The sequence below is a fragment of the Ctenocephalides felis genome, unplaced genomic scaffold (assembly GCF_003426905.1).
Source record: "Ctenocephalides felis isolate EL2017-DRISC unplaced genomic scaffold, ASM342690v1 CF-g0.4_SCAFFOLD_01886, whole genome shotgun sequence".
Taxonomy (NCBI): Eukaryota; Metazoa; Arthropoda; class Insecta; order Siphonaptera; family Pulicidae; genus Ctenocephalides; species Ctenocephalides felis.
The window spans coordinates 45,474,516-45,489,912 of record NW_020538040.1 but is presented as its reverse complement, the minus strand read 5'-3'; the positions used below and the strand labels follow the sequence as shown (position 1 = coordinate 45,489,912).

The 15,397-nt window shown below is 30.3% G+C and overlaps 1 protein-coding gene across 1 annotated transcript; it reads right to left on the bottom strand.

Moving 5' to 3' along the window:
• Positions 1-716: 716 nt before the first annotated feature.
• Positions 717-11,744, bottom strand: LOC113378295 (bromodomain-containing protein 7). The gene is made up of 15 exons (XM_026618826.1): positions 11,583-11,744; positions 11,394-11,507; positions 11,216-11,313; positions 7,936-8,062; positions 7,249-7,484; positions 6,657-6,884; positions 6,353-6,513; positions 6,172-6,284; positions 5,950-6,084; positions 5,019-5,159; positions 4,747-4,940; positions 4,265-4,461; positions 3,695-3,876; positions 3,392-3,445; positions 717-2,458 (listed from the first exon to the last, which is right to left on the bottom strand). Exons 1-15 carry the CDS (start codon positions 11,635-11,637, stop codon positions 1,116-1,118), a joined length of 3,378 nt encoding a protein of 1,125 aa, XP_026474611.1. The 5' UTR covers positions 11,638-11,744; the 3' UTR covers positions 717-1,115.
• Between the last annotated feature and the right edge of the window lie 3,653 nt (positions 11,745-15,397).

The following is a 15,397-nucleotide window of genomic DNA, read 5'->3' as shown; positions in this document are numbered from 1 at the left end:
GGATATGGAGTTGTCTTTGAAATGATTTGTTCGATTGTGAAGAAAATCATTTCAATCACGCCCATATGTAAAGTGTAGTAATTCTAATTAATTTTCTAAATCCGCTGCATTCAGGAGGTTAGATCAATTTTATTTAGCTTTCAAGACATATCTTTCAATGGATGATGCATATATCACGTGGTATTCCACAATGTTCATATAAAAAATAACAATTTGCATGTTATAATCATACTACTATATATTACATTTCTGCATTTTACCAATTTCAAGTACAATTGCATAACAAAATAAGTTTTATTTGAATCATAATGAAAATTATTATGATTACCTCATTAGGCAATTTTGAAAGTGATCACAGCGAATGGACAGAGGTAATAATTTACATAATAAAATTTGACAAATGCATAATATAATTTTATATTTATATTGGCTTCCATGAAAATGTTAAAATTGTAAATATATACAAGTATAATAGCTAAAAATAATTATATACAATCTACTATTCACAAACATGTGAAAGTTTATTAAATTATCAAGATATATCACGTCATTATGTCATATTAAATATAATACTACATATATACATTTAATCAATATATAATTTATATTAAAATTTAAAAAAATAATATTTTTTGTCCAATGTATACAATAACATAGACCTGTAGACCAGAAGCAGTAAAGTTTTTAAACAATACAAATAAATCTTCACTGCCTTTAAAGTTATTCAGTGTGCTGTTTTCCAAAATATTCTCATCTTTTACTATTTTGGTGAATTATGAAAATTCAATGGTACAAATACATAACAAATAATAATCTATAACACATTTTATGTAAATTTATTGTAGATGTGAATAAATGCTCAATCAATCCATACACACAAACAATAGATCAGCACCAGATGTTCCAACATTTACCAATTGCTTTCCCTATACTGATGGCAATTAACTTTTTTCAATATGCTACCAATTCAGCTTTCTCTTTTATAAGTGCTACTTTTATAAGTTTTCTCAACTATATAAATATAACTTTCTCAACTTATAAATATTTTAAAAATTGTTTATACCATAAGCGCTTACACGGATAAAAACACCTTGTGTATGGCTACAGAATTATAATTATTCCATTAATATTTGTGCAATAGTGGCATCTTGATCAGCTGTGAGAACGCCTCCACTTTCGAGATATTCCCTTAATTCGCTCTCCAGATCGACTCCGCCAGGCGCCTGCGCACTTATGTGAATAGTCGGCGGAGTCGAACCGTCACCGACTGTTGCACTGATGACCGAAGTACCGCCGCTGTGATTCGGGAGGACTTGCTGGATGACTACCTGTTTGTTGTCCTGATTAGGTTTCACCATAATTTGCTGTTGAGTGGAGCTCTGCTGGACGCTATTTGATTTGTTCTGTTGCAATTGTTGTTGCTGCAGTGCAATCTGCTGCTGCTTTAGAGCTTGCTGTTGTTTCAGTGCTTGCTGAACAAGTTGCTGTTGTACTTGCTGTACGGTTTTCACCTGGTGTGTGCTCTTGCAATGCCGTACAGCAGGCTGCTGAACACGCACTATCGGTTGTGGCACTCTCGGGCCTCCGTGTTGTTGATTAATCAGCATTGTTTGCTGTGCATTCGTGGTCTGCAGTCCACTTGACGGCGCTTGATGAATTTGTATGATATTCTGTTGCTGCTGCCCAGCTTGTTGCTGTACAGATTGACCTTGGTGAATTTGTATAACATTCTGTTGTTGAGTGTTGACATGTTGTTGATTGACTTGAATCATAGGTTGCTGTTGAATTATTTGTTGAACAATTTGTTGATTCATCTGTTGCTGTCCGACATTAATCTGTTGTTGGGTACGAATCAGCGGCCGTTGTTGGACTACACGCTGTTGTGTAACTATTTGATGACGAACGGGATTAACTTGTTGCAACATTATTTGATGAACTTGATTCTGCGCTTGAGCTTGAGTTGTTATAACTTGTTGACTTTGACTTGGTTTCTGCTGTGGTGAGCAACTAGCAACTTGCTGCCGAATAGGGGAGCTTTGTGTTGATGCTTGATTCTTATTTTGTTGCTGGTTCATCAATATATTTTGTTGCAATACTTGAGGATTTTGAGGTCGCTGAAGAACACGCGGACCGCGTATCGCCATTAACTGATGTGACGTAGTCTGATTTGGCTGGGTTACATTACCAACACCAACATTTACTACTTGCTTTTGCATGTTTCCACTCATTACGTTAGTCCTTATTTGACCCTGATTTATTACGTTTGATATTTGCATACGAGGTCTAACATTTGATAAATTACTTTGGGTCACACTCAAAATTGGTCGCACTTGACTAACACTTTGTTGTCCTATGTTATTGCTCTGAGTCACGCATGTCTTTGACTGAGACATAACAGCGGAGTTAGCAACCGAAAAAGATGTGGTAGCTTCCTCCACATCGACAATTTGTGCATTACCTGCAATAAAATAAAATAAATTTATTTGCAATAATATTTTTATTATTTAAAATAAAATAATAAGTTATACCTTTTAAATACACAACAATATGCAAATAAATTATAACTGATACATATTTTAAAATACATAAGATGATATTCAATAATGATTGCTGATAAGACAATAACAGAACATATGAGCTGCAGAGAATGTTGAATGCACAAATATGAAGAAATGAATAAAATTCAAATCGCAAGCACAGAGATATTCAATATGAAATATGAGTATGAATTAATACACACAACACGCATGAAAGTTTACAAGTATATGCATATGTAAATCTAAATATATTTATATATACATATATAACACATTTAAAAAAATAAATAGCTGAAAAATAAAATTTGAAATAAAAAGACCAAAAAACCATATTAATGCTAAAGATATATGACAAATTTATTAATTAAAATGATACAAATAATGCAACATTATTCTCCACAATTCCAAAACTATTTGCAAATAAATTATTCTCAATTTATTTTAGAAAAATCATTTTGCAATCAATGAGACCAATATTACTGATCTACTCCTTCAACACATTGAAAAAAATGCACAGGAAGCAGTGAATTCTCAAAACACTTTTTACAAATATATATTTTATTCTTATACAGAAATCCATTAATATTAAGTCAATATGCTCAATATGTAAACTTGCTTACTACTCAAATTGGTATTATTTATAGATCATTAATTTCAGGGTGTAGAACAATCACATACTATTTAAAATTCAAATGGACAAGAGGATCTAGATAGACAAAGTAAAAATTATTAGACAAAAATGAAACTACAAAAATAAAAAAGAAACCCTAAACACATCAAATGAAGAAATGAGAAATGAGTAATGAATAATCAACCTACATTTGATACCAACCATTGCAATTGTGGTATCTTACCTAATGACTTTTGGCCTGGTGAAATCAGCGAGTTGCTGTGAGTTTCCATGTTAACTTAAAAAACAAATTTAAACAAAATCATTTTATACTCAATTGCTTTGATTTCTTAAAATATACCTATAAATTATTTTGTTATTTTATGTGTTTAATAAGATCAATAAAAATGTACAATTTATCTTAATATTAAAGCTCTAAGAAAAATACATGAAATGATTGTTATACATATTACAACTTAGCCTTGGGTAGATAAAAGAAATTCAGTTGTATTGTAATCAGCTAAAATGTATTACAATATTAACATACTTGTTTGAATTTTTTCCCCGATTCCCATCGCTTTTCTCAAACAAGATACTGGGGCCACATCGGATGGATTCACTTTCTTAGCCATGCTGGTTAAATTCATGGTGATCTGACTAGCCAAATTGAGTTCATTGTTAGAAGGTTGAGGCAGTTGTGATAAATGTTGTGGAAGAGGAAGTGACAATCTGTGAAAAAAGCAAAACAATATGTTTATTTCAAAATAAATAGTTGAACATTTTGCCTAAATAGTTGAAACTCAATTCTTATTAAGTATAAAGATTATATATACATATTGGGAAGTTCATGCAATTTGCCCTAAGGCAAAATGCCTCATACAACTAGTTATATTTATATCTCATATTCTATATGTAATAATGCTATATATTATTGCTGAATAAATGAAAACCCGTTTTAGTATGGAAATTCAAAAATGTATGAATATAACTATAAATAGAAAACTGGCTTTATGAGTGACGTCAATAAATGATTTTCCATGAGACCATATAACAATAACATTTTTAAGAATAGTACTATATTTAGAAGAAAAATTAGATAGTGTTTATAATGTATTACCTGTCAGTCTGGACTTGTTGTAAATGTTCTAGCATTTGTGCATTGCTATCAAGTTGTTCTTGAAGTTGTTTGGTAAGTTCTCGTTGCTGGGCTTCTTTTTCTAAGCTTTCCAAAAAGCTTACATCAATACCCAATTCAGACAAAGATCGCAATGAATCCATATCAATTTCCATTGATGAATTTTCAATTTCAACTTGCTGCAAAAGTATTTTTTCATAAAGATTTATTTGATTAATTTGAAGATTTTAAAACTTTTGTGTATTTGAGAAGAAATGATGTTTAACATCATTCCAAGTAATATTAAGACGCCTTTTAGTTTCCTTTGCAATTTATAGGTACTGCTGGGATAAGCTTGATTAATTTGAAAATATGTATCTCATATTGGAAACATGGAATTTTTAATATTCAATGTGAGTAATTATTAGAACAAAAAATGTTATAATTTAAATCAACTCAATTATAATTGTATAAAATCTCCATACATGATCTGCAAATATTTTCTCCAATTCCCGCTGCTCTGCGCGTATTTTTTGGTTTTCCTGTATTTTGGCATAAGTTTTCCGATGTTCTCCAGAAGTTAATAAGTCTAAAAGATTTCCTGCTAAGGAACTTGCATAAGGTGAATCTTTTGTAAACTCTAGTATACTATCAGCATATTGTGCACCGGTTTCATCACCTACAATTATGGTTAGAAGATGAATAGAATAAAAGGATAAATTGCATATTATTATATAGTAATATAAGATACCCTTACCATATGTTTGTAATACTAATTGAGTTTCTTCAGCTGTAAGATTTGAAAATCTCGAGTCATAAATTGGGGCAAAAGAACTAAATTGTCCATAATCTAAAGCTTTTACAGGCTTTAACAAGTTTCTTCTATCTTCTCGGAAACCTAAAACAAAAAATATAATTAAAAAGTGTAGATGGCTTATAATATTTTTCTTTCAAGATACGAATTGTCAAAAGAGCGATTCGTTGCTTTGACATACAAGCAAAATTTGAGCTTTGTGCAAATAAAAGTTTTCTAGAAAAATGTTAATGGCAGAATGATAATATGAAAAATTTCGTCAGTTGTAATAATGACTTTTTTACCCTAGAATTATTTTAGTTGTTTTATAATAGTAATTTTATAGTTAGTCATTTCAATTATATATTAACAATAATTGTGTAGTAATGATTGACTCGTCTGAGTATATCAAGGATTAATTTAATGTTTAAAATTTTAACTGTACATAAATAGTGATTGTACATTTAAATATGTTCCCGTTTATTGAAAAATATGGATATGGTGAGGATGTACGAGTGTAACACATCATAGATATGTACGGCATTTAAACAAAAGAAGTTGATAAATAGCATAACTCCAGCTAAGGTCCTTATAATAATTCATAAGCAGCTTCTGAGCTTTAAAAGTTTCAGGATAAAAATCATCTAAAAAATTTGCAATAGTTCAAGCATGGGAGTTGTAACAAAACATGTAAATTCATTTTGAAATGTCACGAATAAACAAGAAAAACAATAACTAAATTAATAGTAAATTTATTATTAATATTCAAAAAATTGAACAAAAACTGCAGTGCTAATAGCATTTCAAAATATTTATATTGAAAAAAAAATTACTTCAAGATACGAGCATGGTAAGATCATGAATTACAAAAGTACTAACAAAACAATTAAATTACCTTGTAAATGTCCGGAACCTTGAGATAGTTTACCAATAAAGGCTCCTAAGCTTATAGGCCGCTCTGGACCCTCCTCACTATTGTCTAACAAAATTTTCATACTAGTAGTGCCATCCTTATTTTGTCTAAGAAATCCTAAAATATCACATTTTTCATTGATAAACATGTAGAAAAAATGAAATAAATAAAAAGAAATTACTCTGATACTAATTGCAAACATACCTAAGTTACTTGAGCATCTCTTCGATAATAATTTATTTCTCGCTGTTCTAGCAGCATTTTGAGCTTGTTCTAAAATTTCTTGGGGTGTGAGGTCATCAACAAAAGGTTCAAATCTGAGTTAGAAAAAAAAGTATATTGCATCATTGTTTAATGTAAAAGCAATTAAATTAAGTGATCTTACTTAGATTTAGGCCAATTTTCAATACGCAATAGTCTACGTTTCTCCTCAATGTCCATTTCATTTTCAAGAGGTGCTTCCATACTTGCAGGTGATGGCTGTTCATCAACATCTATGGAATTTGGAGCTGGTGTAGTATCCATTGGTTCAGCAACTTGTGCTGCCTGTATTGTTAGGTATTTTATAAGGATGTTTTGTAAAATGATGTTTATCATATTATAATTATTTTTTATTTATTTTAATTATTAATTTTAATTATTTAATTAATATTTATTTATTAATCACTTTTAAATTAGTCATGATTTACCTTATGAACTACTGGTGAATCAACAACATTGTTAGATTTAGATAATTCAAATCCTAATTGCTCTGGTGGTATGTCAGACATAAAAACAAGTAGAGGCCTAAGAGCTCGAAGCTTTTCCGGCTGTAATAATCTCATTCCAACATGCAATAATTTTTTTGCTGCTTTATGATAGATAGTATCTGAACGATTGTATCTTAAAGCATTTTCACACATGAGTTTGAAGTCATCCTGAAAGAATACGTGCCATAAAATAAGAAGATAAAACCTATTATTGTTGATTTTATTTCTACTTTTCAACTGATGTTATATCATAGGGAAATAAAATTGCATTAAAACATTAAAATGATTTACGGTTTTAACTCAAAATGTGACATTATCTAAAATAATTAACAAGTAATAGCGGTAATATAACTTAACCCATCTAAGGGGGTACACTGGTTTATATTTTATATATCTTTTTTATATTTCCAAAATTTAATGATTAAAGAATATATATACAAAAAGATTTTGCCAAACAACAAAACGATTGGGACATTATTCTATATTGAATAATAATTTAGATAATAAAATAAAATATGTAAAAATTACTCACAATAAACTCCATCATGGAAGTATATACACCATCATCAATCTTTTGTTTCATAGTTGAAAAATCCATAGGATTAGTTATAATTGAAGAATATCCTGGTGCAATATTGTCAGTCACAGGCCAAGCAAACAATTGGTTTTGGTCTCGTTTCTCTAATGCTCTCAGTAAATGTTCCAAGAGTAACCCTAAAGGAGATCTTTCCTGTCGCTGACGAAGCACACAGGTACGAGGTTCTCGAACTATAAATCAAATAAAGCTTCTTACTTACTGCCTTACTGATAAAAAAACTATTGTCACATGTTTTATTACTAAATTTTTATTCATAACTTAAATCCAATACTATGAAAATATATTACTATATATTCATTCAAATCATGAAGAATAAAAACTTGAACATAGACTCTTAGTCTGTGAAATAACCCCCTTTATTAACAAACACACTTTTTAACAAAATTTTTAACTCTTTCTCGCTTTTTAATCTCCATCATTAAAGAGTCCATAAATGCCTTTTTGTAACCATCAATGTTTGGAGTATATGAAAATTATAATCTCTAAATCGATATTATCTGAACAAACTTTTAGGTAAGGCCAATTTTGAATGTCCTCGAAACATTGATGAATTTGATTGTAATTGAGTTTTAGTCTCAAATAATTAATTAATGTGTGTGTTATACTATCACATTAAATTACCTTCTACACTTTCATCTAATGTATTTGTTACTGTGCTATTATTAATTAATTTTGGTGGCTCCAATAAAGATTCTTCACCCATGCTCGTTTCTTCTTGACTAGATTCATTATGTCTTCTCCGTTTTTCCTGAAATGAGTGGTTATTTTAATTAAATTTATTAAATACATATGTTGCAATATAAGCACAATTTTTTAAAAAATGGCATTATTCTATACTTAACACTTAATGGACAGACCTAATTTTATGTTTTTATATTCTGACCTCGCCATTCAGGTCATTTACATATAATATGAATGCTTTACAGTACATCAGTCGCTTACACACTTTATACTTTATTTCATTTTATATACAAATCAATTCATGCTTATCTAATTCCCCTAAATATTAAATAAAACGGAAAGATAGGGAAAAAAACTAAACGTCCTATCGAAACGAGACAAAATTCATTGCATTCAGGATTAAATTCTATTCCAGTTGAACCTAAAAGAACTTAAAAAAAGGTATAATTAAACCACTTTTTAAACAATCTAAAGTGAAGTTTTGTATCAAAAAACATAATTTTTTTTTCAAGTTGCAAAAAATTGGTAAATTTCTCATTTTATTCCGGATTTTTTAGGTTCAACTAGAATCTATACTATTGAAAATATATATTTGTTTTGATTTTTTTTGTTTCGGATGGAAAATGTGGCCTGCATCTTTCCCGCCAAGTGACACCTTACGCGCTCGTCGCGCATCGGCAAAATGCTTGTACCCGGCATTTTATAATATTATATCAAAATGTAAATCAAAAAAGTTTTGAAATATATAACAATAAAACCTGAAAGTTTCGTTTCAATTAAACATTTATTTCCTTCCCTAAAAATTCATTAAGAAAAGTCATTATTTGAAGCCTTTAAAGCAGGCTCCCCCCCCCTTAAAACTAAATTTAATTCAATACATAAGAAAAATTAGATTTTTGCTCAAAAATATTGTAACTATATATTATTTTATTTTATTTGAAGAGTGATAACAGTGAACATTGTAAATAATAATCACATAATAAAAATAAATATTTTCACTTAAGAGGATATTCTAGTATAGAAATTGTAAAAAAGTTTCTCTTTATTCTCATATTTTCAAAGTTTAACTATTTAAGAATATGTGTATGAGAGGATTTTTAAAAATTCACATTATTTTCGGAGATACAGCTGTTTCACCATGATAATGCTCTTCTGTTTCCTCTTTTTTGCAAAACTTTAAATGCGTTTTTCTCTAACCTTTCATTTTCACTACAAAGTGCACAATTTCTCGAGCTTTATAGACCTCTCAGGCATATACTAGATCCATCCCCAAATTTTAATTTTTACTACAGTAGAGCCTCGATTAACCGAACTAATTGTTGTCGATAGGCATTTGGATAATAGAAAATCCGGATAATCAAATGTATGAAGAATAATGTTAAGAATTTATTAAAAATAACAAATAACTACATAGATATCAACAGAAATCAATGTTTAATAAAAAATTAACACTTCCTTATGTGTGTATAAATAGATTCTTAGATTACATACATATTACATTACATACATACGAGGTCTGTTCAAAAAGTACCCGGAATTTTCGTTTTTTCAAAAAAATATTTATTTATTCGTCTACATTAATGTGGTCCCCTTCAAAGTAGTCCCCCCCAGATATAATACACTTATGCCAGCGTTTTTTCCAATTTTCGAAGCACCCTTGATATTCACTTTTTGATATGTCCTTGAGCACTCTCAGCGATTTTCTTCAATCGAGGAAAACCGCCGTCCTTTCATGGGTCTCTTCAACTTTGGGAATAGGAAAAAGTCACACGGAGCCATATCTGGTGAATTTTTGCACTTTGCAACACTTTATTTCATTTTTTACGCAAAATTTAATACAAATTCTTTGACTTTTCAATTCTTCCATTGTAAAAATCGCCGAGCTCAGAAAAACACGTCGAACCTTAGCGACTACCACAGACAAAGTAAACAGTGAATATAGCTGAAAATTTCATCATACTTTAGGGGCATGTATACCAACACAATAAAAAAAAAATTTTGACAATCAGACACTCCAGACCCGCGAAATTTAATTATTAGTAATTCCGGGTACTTTTTGAACACACCTCGTATACTAAACTGCAACATTAATCATGCAAAAATTCGAATTGTAGGTATGTATACACATATAAATTGGTTGCGGTTGGTAGTCTGGATAATCGCGAATCCGTATAACCGAGGTCCGGATAATAGAGGCTCTACTGCATTTTTAAAAATTTGGAAAAGTGGTAAGAAATTGATCCTTTTTTCAAACAGTCACCATTTTGTCAAAACTTCATTTTTTAACTTAATTCTAGTATATACCTACGCAACTTTTTTTTGCATTTCGGATTACTAGGAAGGTTTCAATTGTGGGCATGGTCATATGACAAGTTTTTGAGACTCTCAATTCAACCACTTCTAATTTTTAAAATTGTCAATTATACTTTTTTTAATTTTTTTTCAATACTCTTGTAACAATGATGAAAAAGTTTTAAAATAGAGAATAGTACAAAAATTGATTGCCTTTTTTTTACGATGATTTAAAAATGACCTAGCATTCCTACACTAGAATAACTCCTTAACACAAATATGCCTAACAAGTACACCTAAGTCTGTTTTTACACGGTCTTTTTGTACACGGTTTGAAAATTGAATATTTTTAATTTTTTTACACGATTTTATTCCATTTAGCACGATTTGAAATTTTATGTACTTAAATTTTTTTGTCAAATTTAATTTTTGCGAAGAATGTTCATATCACAAAAATGTATTTATGAAAGAAAAAAGTCTGAAACCATCTATAGTATCGATAGTTTGCGAACACTAGCTTAAAGATTTAAGTGAATTCCCCTTTAGCGCGTACAAACAATTTTTACTGGTCAAAGCAAATGTGAATAGCACTAATTTAGGGGAATTATTATTAAAATAAACATGAATTCTTGTTCTTGAAAATTCTTGTATTTCACTAATTTTAATAGGTTTTAGAGAGTAGGACAAATCACCCATTTTTGTATAAGATCAATGTCTTTTTTTACACGTTTTTTTTTTTACACGGCTTCTCTGGAACCAATCTCCGTGTATAAAACAGACTTAGGTGTATTTGTATTAGAATAATGTTGGCTTGATTTATGAAAAAATATTTTGACAGTTCATTATTTGTAACACTATAATGTGACTTGCCTCAAAAATTCTGATTTAAGATAAGATTATGTATGTAAAATTTAATGCCATTAAGTACCTTGTGATGTTTATGCTTCTTTTCTCTATCCTTTTTCTTTTTCTTCTTTTTAGCCTTTTTGTGTTTTTCTGCCAAATCTGATAACCCGACATCATTTCCTATACATATTAAAATAACTCAGAAAACAAATTCACCAGTAATATATCAAAACTTTGTTCAACTATATTTGTAAACTAACCTCCTGAATAAAACGGTCCTGGAGAATCATTACTATGTTCTGGTGTGGAACTATTGCCACCCACCTTTAGGATTAATTTTAAACCAGGTGTTCTCTCAAGACTGAATTGTGAATCTAAATACAAATATTAAAAAATATTTAAAACTAGTTTATCACAGTAGCAGAGGATAGTAATAATATTTTACACACCATCATATTTTTCCCTGCGATCGGTTTTGTGTTTTTTATGTTTTTTAGAACCCATTGTAATAATTTGGTTAGAAATGTTGAAAATTGTAAGAGAAACGTTAAGAAAATCGACAGAAGCCGCTTTTCGTATAGTTGACACAAAAAGCAACAAGACGCGATAACTATCTGCCACTACTACAATGGCGTTTCACTTGAGGTTACATGATGACAAGCTAAGGCTCAAACCAATCATACCAACGGTGAGGCGACAGATGCTGCTGGCTACTGTACTGACTAGCTGTAAGTGGAATTCTGTCTTAAGGCAATTAGGGCATCGTGCCTTAAGCAAATTGCTGGAACTTCCCGTTCCAAAAATTATTTTTTTAAAAACGATTAACATTTTTGAAAAAAAAAATACTTCGAAAATATAAGATTTTTGAGAAACTTTAAATTTGACAAAAAATTACTTTTCTTTGAAAAAAAAATTTTTAAAAAATTTTTTTTTTGAAATTTTTTTTTTTGAAAAAAAAATGTTTTCTTTATTTTGATATATGTTGGAAGATCTGAACTTTTTTTCAAAGCAATCGTACTGCTTTAACTGCATAGAGACAAAATATAAAGCGCGTAAGCGCCGCGTCGCTGTCTAACGGGTAAACATTGGTACGGAACCCATAGGAATGTAAACAAAATTTATACTTATTGTTAAAATCTCTATAAAATTTCTAATAATTTGATGTGCATATGTCTAATGATCATTTTTGACCGCCAAATGGCATTTTTTTTTACTTTTTTCGTTATATCTCCGAAACCGCTAGACCTGCCCTTATAAAAATTTGATCAAATCTTCATCTTGTCAACACAAGTAAAATGTTTTTTAAATTATTAAAATCGGACGCTCCGTTCTCTTAAAAACTGAGGTACCGTTTTTGGCACTTTTTGCCCCATATCTTCGGAACGGCTAGACCTACCAACGTCAAAAACTAATCAGCACGTCTCCTTATCAATACGGATCGAATGTTTTTTAAATTATTCAAATTGCTTCATCCGTGTTCCCGAAATCGTCGACGAAAATTTGTATCCGCACACACATACATACTACGCACACACACACACACACACACACACACACACACACACACACACACACACACACATGCATCCATTTTTTCTAAGGTATGCCAAAATATTCAGAAACCTCTGAAACGTAAAGATATATAAAAATTTTCATTTTCGATTTTTTTGCGATTACTATAACTTACCCTACGGGAAGTTAAATATTCATTTGAAAGCCGTTATTGCACGTGGTCGACATCCCTTTAAGAGTGGAGCCTGCTTTAGAGGCTTAAAAAAATCGATTTTTTTATTTCAACAATGTCTTCCAAAACTAGCCAAGAACATATCCCTAAAATTTCATAAACAAATTCAAATTATTTTCGGAATTCCAGAAGGAATAGTGAGCAAGCGTCAAGCATGTATACACGCGGAACGAAAACTTCTACGCGCGGGAAAGATAGGCGAGAAAAAAATTATTGAATTCAGAACTAAATTCTCTTCTAGTTGAACCTAAACAACTGAAAAAATGTTATAATTAACCCACTTTTTAAACAATCTAAAGTGAAATTTTGTATCAAAAACATGATTATTAACTTCCCGTAGGGTAAGTTATAGTAATCGCAAAAAAATCGAAAACGAAAATTTTTATAGATATTTACGATTCAGAGGTTTCTGAATATTTTGGCATACCTTAGAAACAATGGATGTGTGTGTGTGTATGTGTGTGCGGATACAAATTTTCGTCGACGATTTCGGGAACACGGATGAAGCGATTTGAATAATTCAAAAAACATTCGATTCGTATTGATAAGGAGACGTGCTGATTAGTTTTTGGCGAAGACAGGCCTAGCCATTCCGAAGATACGGGGCAAAAAGTGCCAAAAACGGTAACTCAGTTTTTAAGAGAACGGAGCGTTCGATTTGAATAATTCAAAAAACATTTTACTTGTATGATGAAGAATGAAGATGAAGAACTGATCAAATTTTCATGAAAGCAGGTCTAGCGGTTTCGGAGATCTAGTAAAAAAGTAAAAAAAATGCCATCTGGCGGTCAAAAATGATCATTAGACATATGCACATCAAATTATCAGATATTTTATAGAAATTTTAACAATAAGTATAAATTTTGTTTACATTCCTATGGGTTCCGTACCAATGCTTATCCGTTAGACGGCGGCGCGGCGCTTATGCGCGTCGATGTTTCGTCTCTATGCAGTTAAAGCAGTACGATTGCTTTGAAAAAAAGTTTTCTTCAAAAAGTCTTCTTTTCAAAAAAAAGTACATTTTTGTCAAAAATTTATATTTTCTCAAAAATCAAATTTTTCAGAGTAAATTTTTATCAAAAATGTTAATCTTTAATAAAAAAAAAAATTGGTACGGAAAGTTCCAGCAATTTGCCTTAAGGCACGATGCCATGCGCCCCACTAGTTTTTTCAAGCTGCAAAAAATTGGTGAATTTCTCATTTTATTTATGTTTTTTTTTTAAGTTTAACTAGAATCTACGCTATTGAAAATATATGTTTGTTTTGTTTTTTTTTTTGTTTCAAATGGAAATTGTGACCTGCATATTTCCCGCCAAATGATACCTGCACGCTCGTGGCGCATCGGCAAAATGCTTATAACCAGCATATTATGTCATATATTTTAATGAAAAAAAATTGAGAAGGATGTTGAAGTATGTAACAATAAAACTTGAAAGTTTCGTTTCAATTAAATATTTATTTCCTTCCCTAAAATTTCCTAAAAAAGCGATTTTTTGAAGCCTCTAAAACAGGCTCTCCGCTTAAAGCAAATTGCAGGAATTTTCCGTACCTTTTTAAGAGAGCTTTAAAATTTTTGAAAATTTTGAACAACTTCGTTTTTTGAGAATTCTGAAATTTTTGAAAAAAATTGAATTTTTTTATTATATTTTGAATTTTGTTGAAACCCATAGAAATACATGCAGCATTAGTACTTATTATTAAAATCTCCATAAAATATCTGATAATCTGATGTGCATTTATATAATGATCATTTTTGACCGCCAGAGGGCATTCATTTTACATTTTTCATTGAATCTCAGAAGCTGCTGAACCAGCTTTTCGAAAAAATTAATCAGTTCTTCATTTCGTCAATAGACATAAAATGCTTTTTAAATCATTCAAATCGCACTCTGCATTATCTCAAAAACTGAATTGCTATTTTTGGCATTTTTTCCCGTATCGGGATGAACCTGCCTTTGCCAAAAACTCCCCATCAAAACGAATCGAATGTTTTTTGAATTATTCAAATCAGTCCGTGTTCCAGAAATAGTCGACGAGATCCGTGTTCCAGAAATAGTCGACGAAAATTTGTATCCGCACACATACATATAACTTACATTCATTTATTCTAAAGTTTGCCGAAATGTTTAAAAACCTTTGAAATGTAAAGATATATAAAAAATTTCATTTTCGTTTTTTTTTGCTATTGCTATAACTTACCCTACGGGAAGTTAAAAACTTAGAAACTAAAAATTTGATTATTGTAATCATTGAAAGTGATTCTTTATCTTGACGTAGTTAATACGATTCAAAATCAATACTTAAGTTCAAGATCAATAACTCAATCAATTATTCAAGATCAATACTCTTTTTTACTCGGATTATTTGAAGCGGTCTTATGGGTATAGTTAAGCACCAATTTTTTGGGACCCTCTCCATCACCTGCTACCATTAACAATTTTTGACTGTTTGGATTGTTTTTTATATCCATAAAACATTAATGATGAATGAAAAAATTGGCAAGTATAAATATTGTTTATC

Coding starts and splice junctions, on each gene's coding strand:
- LOC113378295 (XM_026618826.1), bottom strand. CDS start 11,637: ATGGGTTCTAAAAAACATAAAAAACACAAAACCGATCGCAGGGAAAAA. Junction 6,514..6,656: donor ATTCACCAGTAGTTCATAAG/GTAAATCATGAC, acceptor CTAACAATACAG/GCAGCACAAGTTGCTGAACC. Junction 6,085..6,171: donor GAGATGCTCAAGTAACTTAG/GTATGTTTGCAA, acceptor GTGATATTTTAG/GATTTCTTAGACAAAATAAG.